Source organism: Aquila chrysaetos, chromosome 10 (assembly GCF_900496995.4).
Source record: "Aquila chrysaetos chrysaetos chromosome 10, bAquChr1.4, whole genome shotgun sequence".
NCBI classification, from domain to species: domain Eukaryota; kingdom Metazoa; phylum Chordata; class Aves; order Accipitriformes; family Accipitridae; genus Aquila; species Aquila chrysaetos.
Window position 1 is genome coordinate 10,533,040 of NC_044013.1, and position 22,582 is coordinate 10,555,621.

Below are 22,582 nucleotides of genomic sequence, written 5' to 3' on the forward strand. Positions count from 1 at the left end.
TGCCATGGGGCCTGCTCGGTGTGGGGGGAACAAAGGAAGCCCCACACCTGGGATCTGGTGTGGTCCTAATTCTTCATTTTCTCATACCGGTATTGCACTGCAGTAACATGATAAGGCCAATGACTTGAAAACTCAAATGAGGTGAAGTTTGCCCCCAGAAATCTGGATACCGGCTGAAATTAGTTCCAATTGATTTTGCTCTCTCTATTTGCATTGTGTTTCTACATTCTCATTTTTACCTGCTTGCCCTTGATCCACAACATGCATTTGGGTCAATTAACGCTCCCTAATAAACCACTGGTAGCCAAAGGTATGCAGATATCTTGGGATTAACTATAATAAAGTTATCCTACAACTTCCTTGCCTTATGGCTGCAGCATTAGCATACTCAACTCTCAACTGTCTGTGTGAATCTTTGAACTCTTCAGAGTCCCAGGGATTCAGGAACATCACTAAGGGAGATAGGTAAAGGAGAAAAACACTGTGCCTTTTGTGACACAGGTGTTGGACAAATAAAGTTACATTGGACAGATGTGTGGATTTTTTTTCAGCTGTCATGATGTGCCTTTACTGATACTCATTTATTTTGAATAGAAAGAAAGCTCATTTGACTTGTTACTTCATATAGAGACATCAACCACAACGTTTTGTACTAGTTATAATTTTTATAAATTTCAAACAAAGTGTGGTTCTACACAGGTCAGGATGGCCTAATTACAGGAAGTTCATTTGCACACTTTTTTCTTGTAATAAATTCATACATTCTGTCTTGACTGGAAAAAAAGGACAGGTAATTCTGTGCTCTTTCCCTGTCTGATTATCTCTCATCAGTCACAATATACAAATACATCATTATCAACACCATGGAAAATATGTAAGAAAAACAAACTGTACCAATTCTCAGCTGGGGAAGAGGAAATCTTAGCAGCTATTTCAGCTCCAGCTGCAAGAAGAAATACACAATTTGGCTCTTTTTTCTTATTATTCTTATATATTTCTAATCATATATATATATTTGAAGTCAGGCTTTGAGTATTTTTGGAAAGGAAGCACATGGCCATTCTCATACCCAATCCTGTTTCAAATCTCAAGAGTCTAAGAAACTTATGGATAATAAAATGGCTTTTCATCACATACACAACCAGAATATAAGATACACGCACAGCTTTGTGGTCACTGGCAAGAAAAGCCAGTGTTCAGACGTGGTTTGGCCGCGGCCGTTTATGATCAAGACAACGACCATTGGTCTAATTCTCCACCCAGTGGGGTTAGACGTGAGAGGAGAGGATCAGGCCTGATTACATTTTAGCCTGGTTTACTAAAAGCAAAACTTGCATATCATGGCAACTGCCTCTCTATCTGTTTGTCATTACCGCCAGTAAGGAAGGAGTCTGTTGCCCAACTACACCTGACTGAGCAGAGGGCAGAGTTTTGAGGATGTGAAGTTTCTGCAAGTTTCACAGAAGACAGCAGCAGAGCAGAGGGAGGAGATCCAAGTCAAAAGCTCAGCCTGGAGGGCAGGTCTCACTAGTCCGGACCCAGAGAGAACAGCCAGGCAGCTGGCACAGACTTGCTGGTCACAGCATAGATTTACCTTGGACCTTGTATCTTCTACAACTGAACCTTAGTGGCAACCATTACTTTTAAATGACTTTCTGGTCACTATATAATCTCCAAACAACACTGAAATGAAACCCATATTTGAAAACTATGATTTTAGGTCCATCTACCTGAAAATGATGGTGTCAAAGACCTACGTACAGAGTAAGTATACTTAACGTACACATTAGTCTTGCTGGACATTACCAAATCATATTCTAGACTGTACATGAAGAGTCATTCCCTTAATTATCACCTTGCTTGACAGAAACACACTAATTAAAAGACTACCCTGTCTACTATTAAAAAAAAAAAGAAAGTCATCAAACCTCATTTTGTCCTGTCAGCAAAGCCAGAAGGTTACTTCTTGTTGGCTGCTCTCAGACTTGTCAGCAGCCTGATCTGTCATTGACCCTCATTCTTTAGAAAAGCCAACCCAGCGGTGTGGCACCGTCTCACTGACATTTGCACTGCAGGCACCAAGCAGGCAAAGGGCCCAGGTCACTCCCCAGCAGCAGCTGCAAATGTTGCAGGAGGGTCGAGTTTGGAACATGGAGAGAGAAACAGGCAGCTGCCTTTGGCTCACCAGCACTGCAGGAAAGTTAAAGACACAATTAATGGTTGTGGGCTCCCTGCTCAGGTTCAGTAGTGTCCGAGGGTGGCTGTGATACAATCAGCTCCCAAAGACCGCTGAGACCGAAGTGCTGTGCCACTGCATGCAGCCACGGGGCAGTGAGTTACTTCTCCTCCTCAGGACATGCATGGTGCAGGAGTGACTCAAACTTTGGTCCAACAGGATAAAACATGAGATTTTGGAAAAAAAAATAAAAATTATTGTTTTCAAAAGCAAAGCAGGGAGGAGAATTGTTATAATCCAGCCCATGCCTTTGCAGTTGTCATGACAAGATGGTGAGCTGGGAGAGAGGAGACACTTCTGCAGCAATCCTCTTCCCTGCTCCAGCTCTAGACTGCCCCACAGGATGCCACCACTGACACTCATGGAGGGCACAGCAGGACATACGGAGTTGAATGTTTTGCTCTCCTCTGGAGGGTCCCCAATTTTTGCATACATTCTAAAATTTAGCATCGGAATTCGACACGTGGAAAATCCAATAGCTCCCATTTTACAGGAAGGTATCGAGGCACCGGGGGATATAGGACTAGCACACTGTCACCCTGCACCCAGCAGAGATAGGAAATGGACTGACAATACCTGATTTTCCATCTTCAGTATAAACAGATACTTCCCACTGCCATTTCACCGTTAGAATGAGATTCCTCCAAAGAAACTCCAAAGTGCAGGTTTGCATCTTTCCATCTGCCTGCCATGTCACAAATCCTAGTTTTGGCCGTTTCATATACCCAGGGTAACCCGTCTCCATCTCTCTCAATCTCACACACACACACAAAAGCTTACTATATTTATTTATGTGCAATCAGAGCTCCCTCCCCCTTTCCTCTCCTATGCTTAGGGCAGGGGTAGACAGAAGCACTTTTATCAGGCAGTGCAAAAATTACTGAAAGTAATACAGAAACCAAAATTAACTCATTTTAGGGAGAGGATAAAATAATTGCACTACAAGAAAACATCACTGCATATTTCCTTAGGGGACTGAAAAGAACCGATTCTTCCTTCAAGATGCTCATAACTACAGTAGACAAAGAGGATTCATGTTCCTGAGAGCCTACGTGTCATTTTTAAGGTAAATGACCAGCACAGAAGAGACAAGCTTTTATCTCTGTAGGACAAAATTAGCTTCCAAAAAGGTACAGAACTCTCAGGTCCTTTAGTCATGAACGGAAAACGTCAGACATCACAGAGTTTAGATATTGAAGGTTAGAAGAAACATGGGAATTAACCACCACAGTGCAACTCATAATTAACCAACAAGCCTTCACAGGCAAACAAAATCTGAATAAGCCTTTACCTTCTCCAAGGCTTTTTCTTGAATGGGACTATCTACCTGCTTCACAGCTATCCTGACTCACACACTAAGATATTTGCAATGCCAGCCTCCACTGAGACACAAAGAAAAACACTTGGGTCCCTGCAAAGATGATAGCAGAAATGATACAGACTCCTACTATTTTGCTCAGAGGCTCAGTTACTAAAGGGTGGGTTTTGGTTTTGCTTCATTGCCATTTTTAGTGCTTTCATGCCCTTTGTTATTTGCATAGAGCACCACTAGTCTCAGGGTTAAACAAAAAATCCCTAATAGTGAAAGCCAGTCACTCACTCTTGAGCTTCTAGGGTCATTTTCACCAGGCTGATCTTTGCCTGTTTGCAACCCTTAGTTAATACTTATCTTTACTATAGTATTAGCAGCTTTTGTGGGACCTAAGACCCAATTACCATGAAAATGCCTTCATGCCTTAACAGCTGCTCTAAATGAGCTAATGGCTTGTATAGGAATAATAACATCTGTAATCACTTTATATTATATATTACATCCTTATGTGGCAGAGATTTGGTACAGTCCTTTAATCAAATGTCCTGGAAAGAAGTATTTAACAACAACACTTTATCCACTCATTGGAGCATCTAATGCTCACTGCCTATTTGCAATGCTTAAGTATATTCCAAATGGGGGATGAAATGTATCTACTCCATAGCCCAGCACACAAAGAAAGCATGCAGTCTACTCAAACATATGACATTAAATGGCATTCAATTGAATTCTCGGCACCAAATGCAAAGGATTGTGATCCAGCAACCACAGACTGCAGGGGGAGCAGAGGAATGACTTGTATTGTAAAAAGAGTTCAAAATGTTCTTTGTCACAGTAGCTGTCACACATCTTTGCTTCCCTGCTAAGCCCTGCACCTCCACCTCATAGCCAGGAGTTGCCATCTGCATCATTCCAACGTAATGCTGTATGCAGCAGGTCGTTCACTGTGCCATGACAAAAGTAGTTACATCATTGCTGCGTGAAGCCTCTCTGACGGTCCAAGTCAGAAGTTTCCTTTCCACAACCACCCTAAAATGGGATGGTTTTGGTGTTGACCATCAGCAAAAAGGGCACATTTCTGATGTATCAGCTGGAATTAAGGAGGACGGCGAAGGCACAGCCAGAGGCAAGCAAATGGAAAAACCTCCAGGCGACCCCCATGGTAGAGCAAGAACTCATAACCATGCATGTGTCCCTCTGCAGTGACTCGGTGTTCAAGCAAAGTTGCCAAAAGGTGCGTGCATAGTAACTCTTCAGCTCTGCTGTCGACCTAATTTAGGCCACATCTTCTGAACCACTTTGATAATCAATGCGAGAAGCATTTTTCTCCTCTCATACTGAAGGTGGGTTTTGATGCTTTCTGGATGTTTAATGTTCCTTTCAAGTTTGTTTTTCCCAGCTTGCCAGGTGGACAGCACAGTTCTCATCTGTTCATGCTGATAAAGTTTTAGTGAATTATGAACCTCAGAGCTTGTGAAAAAGGCAACTTTGATCCAGTGTCCACCCAAAATAAATAGAGATGGATGGGGTCCTGAGGAAGGCTGGTCCTGCTGTTCAGCTGCCAGCCCTCTGTTCTGCTGGGAAGGTTTTGGCCACCTCGCTCTCCTTGGTGTCTGACTCTACTGAGGCTGTACTGCAGGAATCGTTGTACATGTCTGAAAAGGAGGACACGGGCATTGTCATACAACACGTCTAAAGGATTTCCCATCTACAGTCTTGACGTTCATTGTTAAAAGCCTGAAATAAAGTAAAAAATAAATAATCACAATTCGACTGCTCACCTAATTCCTTCATTAAAGGCAAGGGAGGCTCTTTTGGCATGTAACTAACTGTAACGTGTGTGTGGCTTTATTTTTCTTTTGAAGCAGTAGACATGCCAAAGAAATGAGAGCCATAGTTAGGCACTGAGGGTGAAGACAGAACTGACCTGCTGTGGAGGAGAAGGAGCAGCAGTTACCAAACTCCCTTTAAACCACAGCAAAGAATCCTGGTTAACTTTCATAAAGATCTTTCTCCACTTTAACAAACTGACCAAAAAAAAAAAAAAAAAAAAAAATCGAAAGAAACCAGTAACTCAGAATAAAATGCTGGTAGCTCTCTATCGCAGGTCCCCAGGGAATGGCTGTGCCAGATTTTGCTTTCTTCTGTTACCAGAATAAAAGCAGGACACATTTTGGTAAATTATATTTAAGGATGGGCAAAAATTAATCTAAAATTGTAAACCTTTGATCTGCAGAGTTGCTGAGATTCAGCTTTTCCAGTGCAACCTGTTTGGGTGTTAGGTCAGAACCAAAGCTGAAGAAAGGATGACTTTTAGTGCTGATTTGGCTGAAATCTCACCAGAGCAGCCCTTCCTCCAGCCTTTGGAGCCAGCAGTGAAATATGATGAAAGCACCAATGGTTCATGAGACTTTAATGTTTTCAAATCTAGACCAGAACCACATCCCTGATGTTGACCTAAATCCAAACGCTACCTGTGTCTGGATGAAAGCTATCCTGCAGTTATAACACACCCTGTCATATGACACACTTGGGCTAGCTGTAAAGTAGCCAGCCTGTGTACTGGCAGCCACAGGAGTTTGGTGGGGGATTCAAGTTCTGCCTAGGAAGGGGAAAACAATTAAACCATGCCAACGTAAGCTGCTGTGCCTAACTAGCTCCGACATCCACGGCACCAAATTTCAGGCTAACTCAGCTGTGTCACCAGCGACTGCAGCACAAACAGACACTCAGGCCGAGTACTTCAATACAGAAAGTGCACTCTTTATCACATCCTTTTTCATCATATCCTTTTTTAGTATGAAAAAAAAAAGTTTAAATGCCAGTAACACATGTTCTCTATTACCTGCATTGCTGTTCTTAATTATGTTGTTACTGTCCCCCTCTGCTGGCTGCAATATACTGGAAGGAACCCACTCACTTTTCTCAGAGACCAGTTTCTTCACTAACCTGAAATTCAGAGAAGAGTCAGTGAATTTCCCTACATTTCCTTTCCCTGGGTTTTGTTTCTTAGAGGTGCATGTTGGGCTGCTATTTCCTAAACTAAGGAAGAAGACAGAGGACTCAGGGCAGTCAGTCCTACAGGTAACTGGTGACTAAGTTTCAGCAGTCTCAGATGGTGACCCAGAATCCCAGATGAAGCTCACTTGCAAGCAGACTGTGCGACAAGGAAGCAGTGGCCTTGGCCTGTGTTTGAGACCATGGGCCAAATTCAGAGCTGAAGAAAATTAATCTTTCATATTGTCCATCCCCCTTGCTGTAAATACCATGCCGGGTGGATGGATTTATTTCACTTCACCGTATGGGACTTGCTCCCATCTCAGCTGCATGTCAGTTCTGAGTGAAGGTCTGACTGCATAGCTACTTCAAGGAGATCAGATCTTCTTCCTCCAAATTACCCACAGAAGGAGAATTCAGATATCCAGCCAGGTCTGTTCCTAACACTCACTTGTCAGCAAGAGAGAATAAATACACCAAAATGTACGTGAGCTCAAGGTGGCCAGAGTCATTCCACTTATATTTAAGCCTTTGGGGGTAAAAATGCTCTCTGGTTCACTGCTGTACCTTGGTGGAAGGCATGGGAATTTTATTGATGTCTCCTATGGGAGCGTGCTGCCTTTGACAGCTGTCCTTCTGGCTAGAAGGTGTCAAAAGCCCAAATATTCCCCTCCATTTCCTTTATGCAAACTTCTGCCCTCTTAAGCCTCATGTCACAAGCATTTGGGATGAAAGCCAACCAGGTGGAATTAACCAAAGCTTGTTGTATGTTCATGCCTCCCACTGCCTCTTTCACATTGTGGTCAATGGGGTGAGTGGATTTGGATTGATTTTGAAGAGGCTTTGACATTCTTCTGAATATTTTCCATCTTTTCCAGGAGGTTATGGCAGTTCTACCTGTCAAATTCTGTCTCTCTGCTGACTTACCATTGACCGTTCTCTCCTTCCTGCACAAACTGCACTAAATCCCCATCCTCGAGTGTAAGAGAATCCGGGAAACAGCTGTCAAAACTGCCTTCTACCCGAAAAAGATTGGTCCCCTAAAAAAATGATGAAACAATGCACCAGTAATACAGTCACTATGGATGAAAGAACACCGTGCAAGAGAGAGCAAGTTTAGTTAAATACTGAACTAGGCATTTCAAGTTGGCAGAGATTTCTTCTGTAGGGAATTGTGTCACTTTTTATTCCTTTTATCCTGCCCAAGTTAAATATTATTCAAACTTAGGACCGAACTGTGCTGTGCATTCAGGCTTTAGAATTAACCGGACAGCCATTATTCTGATACAGAAATTGGGTTTGTGACACCAGGTTAAGTTATCTGGAAAAGTCTGAAATTACTTTTTTAAAGGCTCAGAGTTTTCCCTCACTTTTGTAACAGGTAAAGCTACAGCTTACAAGTAAGGGTGACTTTTTATGGTCCTGATCCTTATCAACAAAATAGTCTCGGAATAATCTCCCAACACCCATCTTCTGTATTCCAACACATCCATTAATTTAAGGCTGATATGAACCCAAACTTTGCAGGTTAAATTGTGATCTTTAGAGAAAAGGAGGTTGCACTGGGACAGGGCAGCGTAATTTGAAAAAGGAATTACATTGTTAGGGTTGGTCTCTTCCTCCAGGTCGGAAGAGTTGGAGAGTTCATCTGTGCTGGAGGGGATGGCTTCGAAATCTTCAAATGTGTCTAGAGATGGCATTTGCCTGCTGGGCCAACCTTTTCAAAGGAAATAAAACAAAAAGAGTTAGCTATCAGTCATTAGCTTCTTTCAGACTCAGTCTTTTAAAAATAATTGTCACAGGTTCACTTCCCACTATTCCACTTACTGAATTGCTTGTACCTTTTTACAGCTTGTTCCCTCATTTTGCCATAAAAATTACATTGCAGCCATTATGCTGTCTCTAAAAGCCTGTGGCACTTGCTGTCATTTGTGGGAGGGCAGATTGTGTGGCCACATTGATGCCCATCAATACCTTGAGTGTTTAGCATTGCTAAATCTCTTCAGTTCAGGAGGTACAAAAAGCAAGGACCAAGGAATATTTCTGCGGAGCGAGTGCTGTAGCAAATGATAACTTTTGCTGACGTGATTTTGGGAAGGCCATGCTCATTCAGTTTCCAGCTTACCTCCACACGTTTATCTATAAATTGAAGTCAGAAGCCATTGAATTTTAGTTGACTTCTTAACTCTATCTCACCCCAAGGTGATATTACCACCTGAGCAACTTACAATACTATAGCCTGGAGCAGGCTGGAGGTGCAGGGAAGGGACAGAGTAAACAAGGCACAAAGACAATAAGACCTTAGTGGTAGGTAAAGAAGTTCTCATTAATATTTCTGCTGTTAGCAGTCTTATTGCATTATTAGTACCCAAAACCACCTCAGCCCAGTGGAAGGGACTTAATGAGAGATTTCCAGCCCAAGCACAACAGCCAGTCTCTACACCTACAAAGGCGTGCCCAGAGGATGTGTCCTGAAGGAAATTCAGGCTGAGCCTTATTAAGACCTGCCTGCCTGAAGCTCCCATGATGGAAAAGTAACTCAGCCTCTTCTGTACAGATGGCAGTCACGATCTACACTTTCCTTCACACTTGATGCCTGTCCCTTTTCTGATGGGGATGACTACAGTCCAGCTAGAAGGAATCAGACCTTGCATCTACCAAGGGATTCTGCAGCCCTGACATATACAAGCAGAATGGAGTCCATCAAATCACTACGTGCCTTCTTACTTAATGTACCTGCTGTGCATCAGCTGATTCACAGGGACCTGGGCTGAGCAGATGCTGAATCAAGTTCTTTACAGCCTGTGGGCCATTGCTCTCGATAAGGCAAAGCAGGGCTCTGACAATAAGGCACGGAGACAGAAGTTCATGCAGTGGGATTATGCATAACCTAGCACTCAAAACCCACAGCGAAACCTGGCCTGAGAAAATACAAAACCCAAGCCAGGCAGTTCAGACAGTAAACAGAAAAGCAACCTGATCTGGGAGAAATAGATTAATTGATTTATTTAATCCCTCCCCATGCACATCCTCCCTACTGCAGGCACTGGTTGGTGCAACATGGGGTCATGCAGCTCTGCAGCCCCTTCTCCTCCCTCCTGGTACACAGGGGCTGTGACTGCCCTGACCACTGCAATTCAGTTACAAGAGAGACAGTGACCTTCTTCCACCAGAGCAGCATCCCCAGTTATAACCCTACAGGTACGGTTAGGTCATCCATACTTTTCAAGGTGTAACCTAGCATCTGACGTGGCATTCATGTGCTGGGTTGTGAGTATCCCTGCCAACGTCTATACCAACAGAGTTTTGAGGCAGAAGAGACAATTTCAATTACAGACCATGCAGCATAAAGAACTGGACCCCATATTCCGTATCAGTTGAATCACACCAGCAAAATACTAGCAACTGTCTAAATGTACAAGAATATATTGATGCTAATTAGCTTTAAACTGCTACAGCAATTTCAGTTCAAATTCACATGTTGGGCTACAAACACCAAAAGAAAAAGACATCCCCCTTCCCCCTTAGACAAAGCTTCAGTAATCTTTTGCCACTGTAATTTGTAGAAAGCATCCAAGGCAGAAACCTAAACAGCAAGGATTCCTTACAAATACATGCATCGGCCTTCCTCTTCCATACAAATTGCTATTCTAATTTCAGAGACTAAGAAATAGCCTAACTTTTATGTAATTAATTCAAGTTATAAAATAACACAGATCAAATTCTGAGCTCTCCAACATCAATTAAAAGAATTATTTTCAGCTGTGCCTGACCTACAGAAAACCAGAATCTGGGACATTGTTTCTATACCTGCTAGTGATCTAAGCTTGTTCTTTCATTGCTTTCAGAGGAAATAATGTTCATTAAAAGAGAAAAATCTCTTTAATTTAAAGAGAGTAAATATTATCATAATTTATATTACACTCTCAAATTGAGATGATAAATGTTTTAATTTTGTTTACCTGTCTGTGAAGCAGATCTAGGTACAGGTCTCGTGGCAGAACCGGTATTACATTTAGTCTGGGCCAATATGGTGTTCTCAAAAGCATCTGTGACAGGAAGTACAATTTGTGTCTTCGAGGTGAAATAGTGACCAGACAACCAGTACAAAGTGAATTCTTGTATCACCTTTGCAACTGGTAGTCTCTTTAACAAACAGGTGGACTGGGGTCCAACAGTTATAAGAGGAGACACATGACCAGCACAAATGAGTGAAAAGACAGTAGCATTCCACAGAAAAACCGTAAGTCTGAGAAGGACAGAGAACAGCCAAATGAATCAAACAGAAATGTTGATGTTAATTAAGGAAAATGATTGCTAGGTGAACAGTGCAGTGTTCTATTTCACTACAGCTTCTTATGCATTTTTAACATATTTTCCTTGCAGCATTTCAAATCATTCTGTAGGTGATGGTATATGGTTTTGATACCCATCCATACAGCAATGAAAGGGGACCAGGGAGCCTCTTCTTCCCAGCCAGAAATGAATGATTTCACTCTTGATGAATGCAACACAATTTTGTGGGGGAAGTTTTTATCTAAGTACATCAAATCCTTTGCGTTATTAACTCTGTCAGAGACCTTATAATAGCAGCAATATCTTCTGGTAAAGGGATGATAATATTCATTGTTTCCTACTTAAAGAAACTCAGTCTGGTGAGACATGTTGTGCAGTAAGACCATGTTTTTAACCAGTGAGGATCAACTTAGCTCTATCCTACGGATAGTACTTGCACCTTGAAATACCCGCTACCTCTGTGGCCACATGGTATCTGTCAGTGAGGGAAGTGAGGTATAAACACCAGTTTGGGAAACTGGTGCTGGATTCCAGAATGATTCCAAATGTAGTGCCAGGGGTGACTGGCAAAAGGAAATATTCTGCAAACAGCAAAACTACTATTTTCTCTGCTGTCTCTGAATTGTTTCTTCCAACCTTTCTGTTCCAGTTTCCTCTTCTGCTGGGAGTGACATAGGAGATAGCTCTGATATGTCACTGATTCCATCACTGACCTGGCCACCTGCCCTTTCTACCAAGGTTTTGTGCAGAACAACACAACCCTAAGAAAGGATTCCTCAGCCTACACGTCTCTCCTCCCTGTCCTGCAGCAGGGGTACCTGACTGCTTGTGCCCCCACAAGGCAACGTGCTCTGGCAAATGCTCATGTAAAGGAGAAAGCTGACAATGGAAGCTGGTGATCTTCCAGTGGCTGGGGAGTAACTTCCTAGTTTAACTCTTTGATATTGTTTATTAAACAGTAATTGATTAATCTGCTGCAACAAATAGGTGGAAATTCTGCTTGGCTGAAATGAAACACTGCACCTTAAATGGATATTAATGCACAGTCTAGCCTCTTCTCTAGTCTTCATGCGCATGGCTCCAGCTCCTCTTATTAGGTATAGACACTAGCAAGGGAAGAGGGATGCAAGCGGCCAGACTGCAGGTGAAGGTGAAAAGTAGCCCCTTGGCTCCCTGCTGCTGCACTCTACAGAGTGAGGTAGAAGCCAGGCAGAAAATCCAGATCCAGATGACAGTCTAGAGCATAACTTCCCAAAACAGGCAGAGAATGGGAGTTTTAACTTAGGCCCATCCCTAGGTGAAAGTTGGTAAATATAACATGAGTGCAGGGGACAGGCAAGGGGGTGACAAAGCTGTGTTTGTCACAGTTAAACAGATAACCTGACACCAAACCCCTAACGGACTCCAGTGTCGTCTGCCAGCAGTGATGAGATGTGAATTCAGTGAATAATATCAAAAGATCGCCAAACAGGTTTTCATGCAGGATGGAAATACTCATACCTTCAAACCCCAGGGGAGTTGGGTCACTCTTTATTTCATGTCTCTTGACTTTAACTGCAGGAACAAGGGGACCTGTGTGAAGTTTGCAGAGTCACAAGGCTGTAAATATTGTTAACGGAGAAACTTGCTTTCCCATTACCTGGAAACACTACCTGCCTAATACTTTCCATTTCACTCAGAAAAATGACCAGCCCCTACACTCTAGGGGCTAAACACTTCTCTGATGTGGATAGGAAACAGACCCCTTTTTGCAAAAGACATTAATACATAGTAAATGTATCTGCTTCCTATCAGATTTCACAGATGTTTTCTCTCCCTCTTGTCCAGGAGATGGCACTAACACAGCCAGACTCACAATCTCAGCTTTCTACCCATGAGGCTGGCAGCGAAGAGATCACAAAAGCCAACGCTTATACCCCACAGAGGTGGAGAGCATCCGTCACAGGTCCATGTACAGTGCTTCTCCTGTGTCCTGACTCCACATGTGGAGGACTGGTGATGTGACGGAGCTGAACTGTTAGCAGTTAGGATCAGCACCCAGCAGCATGCAGTAGCCTTGAATGTGATGGCCCCAACACACTAGCTAGACCTGCATTCGGCTGTTGCTGAGACAAGACTCAGGCTTCAGTTCTTTAGTCATCTGAAACATTTTCTTAAAGCAGATGCTGTAAATAAAACACTTAATTGAAAAGCACTATTTTGTTTTCTAGCTTTTAAAATCATTACAAATGTAGTTTTCTCAGCATTCCAAGAAATTGCCAGTAGTCTTGTGGTGGACAGGAACCTAGGGCAGGCTTTTTTTACATGAAACTGTAACAAAATTTGAATTTCATTGTAATTCACACATGCTCTCTTTGATAAATTACACTAAAGAACAACCTTTGATTGCCCATTCTCTTTGTACATATGTGCTTCTTTCTGTTCCCCAGCTTTGGAAATAGATATTAAGAAATAATTCAGTCTTCCCATAACTTAGTAACTGATCATGTATTTCTGAAGTTGCTGCTGAGGACAGGAAGCTGTAAGAACCTCTTCTCCTGTGCTATGACCATCATTTCCATGTAGTGATGTTTTAGTGTTACGGTCTAAAGAGGTTGGCAAAGAAACATTTGTATGTAGCAGTAATATCACATCCTTCCTCTGTCAATAAACCCCACCACACTCTCATTTCATGACAGCCTCATTGCACAGTCAAGGATATGGCTCATAAATACTGTGCAACCTTCTTCCTAACAAATATATAGCAAAGATTTTTATACAAATTAATTTGGCCATTTTTTCCTTCTATTTTGGTTTGTGAATTGCCCCGCAAATCTTAAACTTGCAAATCAGTTCCTCCACTTCATTCCGGGAACTGCCAAAAGATGGTATATTCAGAATCCAATGTAAGACTGTAAGTTCTGTTCTCAAAAGCAACTCTGACATGTAGGCATAGGTGCCTACAATCCTACTGATTTTCAATACAACCAGCTTGCCCAAATGCATGGTTTGATTTTGAGTTTAAATGTAGGCACTAGTGCAGTAACTTAAAAGTAAATTCTGTAAAAGTGCCTTTTCTGAAAATAATAACAGCTCAAAAATAAAACTTTCATAAGTTCCCACACAAACTGTGTAGAGTTCAGTACATTCTGGGCACCTAGCTCCCTTACGTGTCTGAAAATTTCCTGGCAAGCATAATTTCTAATCATAACTGTGATTATGCTAAATATGCTTAAAACTGGCATCTATTGCTACTCCATTTTTGGCTTGATTTCAGCCTTTCTTGCCATCTGATATCTGCTATGCAATGAGGAGATTCTCTCCTTCGTGAAAGCAAAAATCCTAAACAGCTTTAAGGAAATGGAGAAATAATTTCTATTGAATTTCAGTTAATCCAAACTAAGGAGAAGTTGGAAACCTAACGCCACATCAGTCAAACATTAATCCAGTTTCCATGGAAACCAGCACTACTCTTCAAAGCCTATTATGGACAAACTGAGAAAAGTCACTATATATGCTGGCAGCACACCTTGATATACATTCAAAATGTCTTGGCCTGCCTTCCTGCAAGTGTTATACTGGTCCTGACTTTTCTTCTACTGGAACCTCCTGCATTTGTAAAAATTGAGCCTGATGTACTCACTCTGTGAACAGCATTTGGCAGTAAATGTATCAGTCAGCAGGAAGGGAGAAGGGTAGCTAAGCAAGCAGCATGACAGTACCTTTGGTCACAGCAGAAGCATTAACTGTGGTGCTGATGGAGGAGGCTAGGGAAAAGCGACGGGTAACTTCTCTTTCCTTAGATTCTGGATCTGGGAGAATAGACAGATGCAATGCAGGGCAGGATTAGAGGTTAATAAGCACTGAGGGTAAAAGATGTCCAAAGCAAAGCAGCAGCGGGAAAAGGGTAAACAAAAGGTAGGTTGCTCCTCTAAAACAGCCAGGAAAAATACCCTCAACAAATTGAAAAGCACAGAAAAGAGTTTATATGAACATATTTTTGAAGCAAGTCCAGTTGCTCCAATTTTAATACTTCAGAAAGGAGACTTATGCCAATTAATATTTTAGCAACCAACTAGTGTCTAAGTATAGCTACAAAACACAGAGAGATGAGCATGATGGTTAGAATGGTGTGTGTGTCTACAGATGAGGTTTGGATTATTTTAGACACCGAACTGCTCGTCCTGTGATGACTGACCTGAAATACACTGAAAAACAAACATGAATGGTTTGGAGCTCGCATTTGTCGTTTCTAGAAGTTAACTGTGTGACTGCCTGAAAACTTCCTCTGAGCCTCCATCCTTAGCGGTGCAAATCAGCTTGGAGAAAGTGAGGGCAACAGAGCTTTTTTTGTTTACTCCAATTAGGATCCTGCCTTTTCTCAAAGTCCGCTTAGGAGTGAAGACACAAATTCCCCAGATTTCACTATGAGATGTGAGTAGCATTTTTTACTCAAAATATTTCATAAACAGATCAGAGGTATAAATAGACTGACTGTCAGCTAGCTCCAGAGAGCACATGATGTTTCAAAACACATTGAGGTCATTGTGCAGCTCTTAAGAGATTGTGTCTACACTTCTACAGGCACATCAGTACATTTCTTGCACCTACCAGCTACAGCAGCAGCACTTAGGAGAGAAGGGTGCTTGCTTACAAACATTTCAGGATTAACTTTTTAGTCTCTTCTGTTTAAAACATTCTAAGCACATGTGCTGCATTAGTCAAGTCAGTATTTCCATTGAGACATGAGTAAAGCTATTCATATGCTTCATACCTCATTTTCAGTAAGATACTCCAACACTTAACTCTACCAGGACACAATCTCAGCTGAAAATGGTATTAGAAATGGCTTTAAACATTCTGTTGAAGGTTTTCAGATTTGTCAAAAACTATTTGTGATTTTCATGTTTTGATTTTTAAAAATATCAGAAAAACACTTATGTAAAAATTAAGTAGTTGTTTCTATTTTTACCAAAAAATGTCCTGGGATAGGTGAAGAGATATTTCACATGAAACTCTTTGTAGCACATGCTTACATGCGCTGAATCTTAGCCCAGATGTTCCTAGATGGTGCCTGTGGTTCAGAGGGACTTTTCCATTCCAGTTGTGTCCTTTCTCTTATCATGTCTATCTTCTTTTCCCTCTCTTTTTCTTTTTTTTTTTTTCCCCCATGGTTAACTGGCATACAGCACTGGACTAAAATAAGTTTCAGGTGATTTTATATTTCAGGTTTAAATATCCTGTGCAGAAATACTACTGTGAAGATTTCCTTGCCAGGGATCTTAAAATTCTCTTTCCCATTCCTCATCTTCACATTTCCTTATTTTAATGTTCAGTCATACAACATTTCTCTTTACTTTGTTTTTTCCGTATTTCTGCCTAGTAAATGTCACTTTCACTATATGTTTCCAGTGGAGCAGAAATTAGCGTGACTGGTTGAACTGCAATTCGTATAATGTTTTATTATGCCAAAACATCAGGAAACCATATTAGCTCCTTAAAATCTCAGTGCAATTTTAACGGTAGATTAGCTACTGTAAAAAGACTGTAAATTCTGTATCTGCCAATGCACTTCCTTACCACTTTACTCATAAAAGCACATATATTCAAGTACATCCTTATTCACACCTCCTAAAAGGCTGAAGAAAAATGAGAGGTTAAACTTGCTCTCAGTGATAATTACAATGGGATGACTCCACATTTAGGCTGCTGTAACTGCCCGTTACTAAAATACAAAGAAAAATTCACTTTATAATTATGGTGTTGGGCTACATTTACACTACATCATACAGGTCTTAGAGACCTTGCACCAATTCCAAGGAATATGAGCTTGGCTCTGCAAACCGGGACAGCTAATGCTGACCCAAGGCTGGGGGAGATGCAGAGTGCTATGAGTGTGAGCTTTCACGCGCGTTGGTTCCAGGGCTGGTATGGCTGCCTTGGGGGTCTCTGCACTGATGGAGTGCAGGATGGTAAAGTTTCCCCTCCAGACATCAGCATTTCTTTGGCCAAAACACCAAGGTGTTTATATACAACATTTTCTACCCCAACATATCCAGCCTGGGCAGACAGTTCTGCAATGCTTTCAGCATCCATGCTCCGCTGACAGTTGCTATCCATCAGGCAATCTTGTTTTCCCCCCTAGTTGGTCGTGTTATTTTGTTGTTTAAACCTTCCCTTTTATGTGTTCTGGACATGAACAGACACAGTGGGTCTGAAGCAAAGCACACTCAGCTCAATATGGCATCTCCTGCCACGGCCAGTAACAAATCCTTAGATAAAGGGGTCAAGAGCAGGACAAGCTTATTGCAGTAACTTCCCTGTTACCTTCTCACAGCTTCCGATCTGCCCTAACAGCCAGTCCATATAGTGCTAACAGGGCTTTGCGTTGTCACTGCCTGCAGAGATGACCACACTCTGCAAATTATCTAGCTTATTTGCCAACAGGTTTCCTCCAGGCCAGGACCAGATTAGTAACTGAACAGCACAACAAAGTGCAATGGGACATTGTGTAACGGAGGTGTTTCACGGGAATCTCAGGTAACCAGACCCAGCAAGTCTTTGAGCTGAGAGCGCCTACAGCTTAGGGGGTATGAACTCTTCTGAACTGTGCTTTGCTGTCTGGAACACTGAATACAATGCAAGACATTTCACATGACAAGAAAATTCAGATAAAAGAGCAAAAGAGGCCCAAAACAAAATTGCAGATCCAAACTCGCCCAACTTACAGCATTATCTAGCATTTCTGAAACCTGTATTTTGTAATTGATTTCCCCAAGTCACAGGATCTGAAAACCACTTCCTGTTTTGTATTCAGAACATTGAACTGGTTTGGACGCCTTGGATCTTACTACCAAGTGCAGCCTTAACCTTGCAGCTAGAATCTTACGGCTGCACTAGCTCTTGGTGTATTCTTATCTACTCTATAACATTGTAATTTAATACTTCTGTATTTCTCTTTTTATTCTTTCGTCTTGCTTCTTCTTCCTTTGATGCTCGCCCTCTCCATCACTGCACACTAACCCTTTGTCTCACAGAAGAAATGTCATTTATCAGAACAGGAGAAAGCCACATAATAACAATAAAAAGAGTAATTACACTATCTTTTCAGGAAGTGATTGTAAATAGTTATTTAATTTAATTTCTATTCACATTTCTTTCTTTCCTCTAAAGTCTCTTCCTTGTACAGCCATCAGAGGAACATGCAATGCTCTCTACTCATGGATATTAAGTGTCTTCTAAATATTTATGCACAAAGACTCAGAACACACCATTTTACAGTGTCATATAATATAATTAAGTAGAAATGGCAATAAACCCCAGATCTTCTGAATTCCAGTTCCCCAGTGTAGCCATTAGGCCATGGCTGAGCAACATTAAAAAAAAAAAAAAAAAAAAAAAAGGTCCAACCAATGAACAATTTAACACATGAAAACCTCACGTAGCACAACACAGAGATGATATTCTTCCCTTCAAGCCAGCAAATTGCTGAAAGAAGTTAGGCTGGTGGTTTAAAACAAGTTGGCCCTTGAGAGAAACTGGAAATAAACATTATTTGCACTGTGCACCAGTAAAAGACCCAACAAGTCAACTCAAAGTTTGCCTTGCCAACACTGCCGTGGGAGCAATTTTTGGTAACAGCATCTTTGAGAAGAGGAGCCACATGTGTGCAACAGACAGGAGCATTTTGGTGACATGCAGCAGCACTTTAGGAAATGGTGATGGATGGCGCTATGGGATGGAGAGAACATTGTGGGAGTGCAGGAGACAGATGGCCAGAGACCAAATGCTGCGTGGGGTGATTTTACCTTTGGGTGGAGCTCTGCGGTTGGAAAGACCTTGCAATGTGAATCGCTTTCTAGCAAGCGCTGTGCGCTCAAGGTTAAGGCTGGTGGAAGCATCAACTAGGAGAGAGAGGGAGAGGGAAGAGAAATAAGGAAGGAAGGGTCAGCTGTTCAGCTTATGGGAAAGGAAAGGTTAGCACTGGATGACAACTAAAAATAAATAAATAAATAAATTTTGATTCAGTTCAAGCCTGAGCAAGACCTAATCAATTAGAAAGGTGACATGAGGTCAGGGTGATTAAACCAGCTGAGCCAAACAGAGCCCCTGGGTTGAGTTTGGCTCACTGAGTTTTAATGGAGAACAACAACAACAAAACAAAACCAAAGAAAAACAGGTGAAGGGATGTAGCTCTCATCAAAGGAAAATACAGTTTAGCAGCAAGCTCATTAATAAGGATCTAGTGCCTTTTACTATGAAAACACATCATTATTGTTGGAACAGCAAGCTTGCAGGGAGAAATAAGAGAAGAAGCCTTGCAGCGCAGGGCACGTACAGAGAGCAATTGTTGCGAGCAGTCCCACTTCTGCTACGTAGTACTAGCACTGAAGAGCCTGTCATCATCAGCTGATACACACTCAGCCTTACCTGCTGAAGCCTTTCTAGCAGCCTCTGAAGCTGGCATATAGTCATGCATTTGATCTCATGATTTGCTGGGATGTAAGGAGTGCCATGCCAGCAAAGCTTACATGCCAGGCTCCCACATGAGTAAGCCAGCCATGCCGCCTCACAGTCGCCTTTACAGAGATAAGTCACAGATGGCTTTAGGTCCTGAGACTCTGGGTTTGAAAGATACTCAGTTACTCACATTGCAGGAAGCAGGTGGACCTAGATCAAACCCCCAGATCCATGCATTCCTGCCGAATTCTGCATCTGCCCCCTTCTTTGTGTGGGCAGGTAATACACAATGTTTATGGCAAGGGAACAGGAGAAAAGCCATGTGTTGGCTGCCTGGTTCTGTGCCTTAGGATTTAACCAATAGCTTTTTCCTCCTCTTTATTTTATACGCTGCCAAGTGAAAATCATTAGAGGGACAAATGAAGACCAGAAGTACAAAGGGAACGTGAAGAAACAGTGAATCCACAGACAGACAAGCAACAGACAGACAAGCTGTGCTTCCCAAGAAAAGCGCATCCCATCACTTCCTGATTTGCAGCCAAGATAATCCAGGTTCCGAGGTGCCTGCATGCATAGGTGGGTGTGAGATGAACAGATTTTAACAATACAGAAGTATTATGTTGGTGTGGTTCAGCTCCTTCTAGCCAGTGGCCTGATGCCGGCTTTGGGCCAGGCAGGTGCACCTGGTGAGGAACTGCTACCGAGCGGCCGTTTCAGCTGTGGGGCTGCCCACAGGTGTACTGGGAAGTGTTTGGCTTTCAGACTGCCTGTGTTGGCCTAAGAGCCATTCCCTGCCATTGCTGCTCCCACTGCGAGGCAATCTTTGTATAGATACTGTAGCCTATGAAGAATCCAGAAACTGGTACATAAAATATATTTACTTTCTGTTTGCACAGAGCAAGAAAATCCATAGTATTTCATTATCACAGAGTCACGAGGCAAGTACAACAGCGCATGTGGAGGGGGTGGCTTTATATGGTAGTTCATCAGCTATGCAATTATATCACTTCACTGAGGGACCCCTTAGGATTTCACAAGTCCCCACAGACATGTTGTCTCTACCTGAGTTACTTCAAACCTTTTCCTTCATTCTGCAGGTATACCAAATAATGCTGGAAACCATTTCCAAACATAATAAGTACTTGTGGCAAAGGCGGCCAACAGGATCCTGGGCTGCATTAGGCAGAGCCTTGCCAGCAGCTCCAGGGAGGCGATGCTTCCCCGCTGCTCAGCACAAGTGAGACACACCTGGAGTGCTGTGTCCTGTCCTGGGCTCCCCAGTACAAGAGACATGCACATACTGGAGTGAATCCAGTGAAAGGCCGTGAAGATGATTAAGGGATTGCAGTAGCTGACATGAGGAGAAAGAGGGAGAGCTGGGATTGTTCAGCCTGGAGACGAAAAGGCTCGGGGCGATCTTATCCAGTAAAGAAGTGGAGGCCAATGACAGGATGAGAGAGGCAATAGGCACAAATTGAAATACGGGAAAGTCCATTTAAAAATATGAAAAAAACTTTTTTACTGTGAAGGTGGTTAAAGCCTGGGACAGCGTCCCCAAGGCAGTTGTGGAGTCACCATCCTTGGAGCTATTCACAACCCAACTGGACACGGCCCTGAGCAACTTGCTCCAGCTGACCCTGCTTTGAGCAGGGCAGTTAGACTGGGTGGTCTCCAGAGGTTCCTGCAGGGCTCGGCTCCCATATAGCTTCAAGTCAGTAAATCTACCAATCAGGTCCACACAAAACACTGGTTTATATGTAGATAACTCAATCACAGGCACTTATCCATAAGAATAATGAAACGGAAATAGCTTGCCAGTAGTGCCCCCTCCCTCTGTACTATAGAAAGAAAATAATATTTTAAAATAATCTGTGTTCACATTAACTCCATAGATATTGGGAGCGTTACAGTCAGTAGGTGGCACAAAAGAGACAGTTTTGGCAGAGCACCAGTCTCCAGAAGGCCGCAGCACGACTCCTTTGCACCTTTGAAAGCAGGACCTAACTGTACATTTTGAAGGCAAGTTCAGCCCCTGCAGAGTCCCAGCTAGAGGTGCCTCACAGGGACACAAATTAAAGTTTCGGTGGGATATCCGGAGCCGGATAGCCCTTCCTCTGGCTCTCTGCACAGCGTGTTTTGCAGCCCAGGATGCCCAGGCACACCCTGAATCCCACAAAGAGCGGTGACTCACTGCTCAGCTCTGCGGGAGCAGCCGCACGGCGGAGGATGAGGAGGCTCTCGGCTGAGGTAGCAGGAATTACAGCGAGAGCCCTGAGGAACTGGTCATGGGAAATCAGAAGGCAGAAGAACGAAAACCAGCATATAGGGTGATCCCAGTTCCCACACTCTTGCATAAGCTGGACCAGTTAAGAAGCATCAATAATTTTCCTGGAAATTTTTTAAAAAGGGAGTTTATGACTTTCAAATGAAAGGCTGCTTTTCAAATTTTGTTTTTATTTTAAAAAGTTCATCCTTTTAAAAAAAGAAATTTTTACTGAAACACGTTTTTAACATTGGATTTTTTTAATGAAGAAACCATAACTTTCTCCCCAGAATAAAAACTTAGTGCAATGAAAAATCTTTTGGTGAATAGCCTATATTTCAAAGAAAAAATATTCCACTTTTTTTTTTTTAACCATCTCTATTTATAAAAGGGCCTGCTGTTACTTTAAGCCTGATTTGGACATTAATCTCTTAAGACCTCGCAATTTTCTTTTTTGTATTATTAGAAAAGTCTTTGCTCTAACATTTCAAAATACTACCTAAAAAGAGAAAACCGCTGTTGAAAGATTTTCTGTTCCTGCTACTGCCAGATGAGACTCAGTTTCTTTTTAGTGTTCATTTTAACATACATTGTATAGAATATATTTATTGTATTTATGCCCTCAAATAATGGAGGGACTTTCTGTGACCGTATGTGCCTTTATTTACTATACACTAGAGGGGAACCTATACACAGAGGAGGCAAAAAAATCTCATTGACGTAAAGCAAGGAAATTGGTTAGCAAATTCCATAGACAATCTTAAAATTAAATATGGGTAGAAACCAACTTAGCCAGGATAGAGAAGATTAAAATACGCATACTATAGCCCCCCCCAATTCTATTTTTAAAAAACAAGTTGTTTAAAGAGGACTGTAATGCATCAAAACTCAGACTTAAAAAAACCTAAACTGGTAACGCTTTTTGGTGTTCAGGAAGTTTCATGGTACAGTTACTCAGCTTTGTAGCACTGTTTATTTTGACATTGGGTTTAAACAACATACATTCAAAATATCCTCATCAAACTCCAGAAATGAGTGT

At 42.1% G+C, this 22,582-nt stretch overlaps 1 protein-coding gene across 16 annotated transcripts in view; it reads right to left on the bottom strand.

Annotated features, from left to right (window-relative positions):
- Positions 1–536: 536 nt before the first annotated feature.
- Positions 537–22,582, bottom strand: part of MCF2L2 (MCF.2 cell line derived transforming sequence-like 2) — a 188,637-nt gene continuing 166,591 nt past the window's right edge. For 4 of the 16 annotated variants that reach the window (XM_030027096.1, XM_030027094.1, XM_030027093.1 and 1 more), the window contains exons 27-34: positions 18,629–18,724; positions 14,543–14,632; positions 12,342–12,413; positions 10,508–10,594; positions 8,144–8,262; positions 7,473–7,585; positions 6,394–6,497; positions 537–5,203 (exon numbers count right to left, since the gene is read on the bottom strand). In XM_030027096.1, coding sequence (XP_029882956.1) covers positions 5,103–5,203; positions 6,394–6,497; positions 7,473–7,585; positions 8,144–8,262; positions 10,508–10,594; positions 12,342–12,413; positions 14,543–14,632; positions 18,629–18,724 — 782 coding nt within the window. In that variant the 3' untranslated portion in view covers positions 537–5,102. Of the gene's footprint in view, positions 5,286–6,393; positions 6,498–7,472; positions 7,586–8,143; positions 8,263–10,507; positions 10,595–12,341; positions 12,414–14,542; positions 14,633–18,628; positions 18,725–22,582 lie in introns of all 16 variants that reach the window. The other 12 variants (XM_030027109.1, XM_030027097.1, XM_030027095.1 and 9 more) reach the window with 11 other exon arrangements.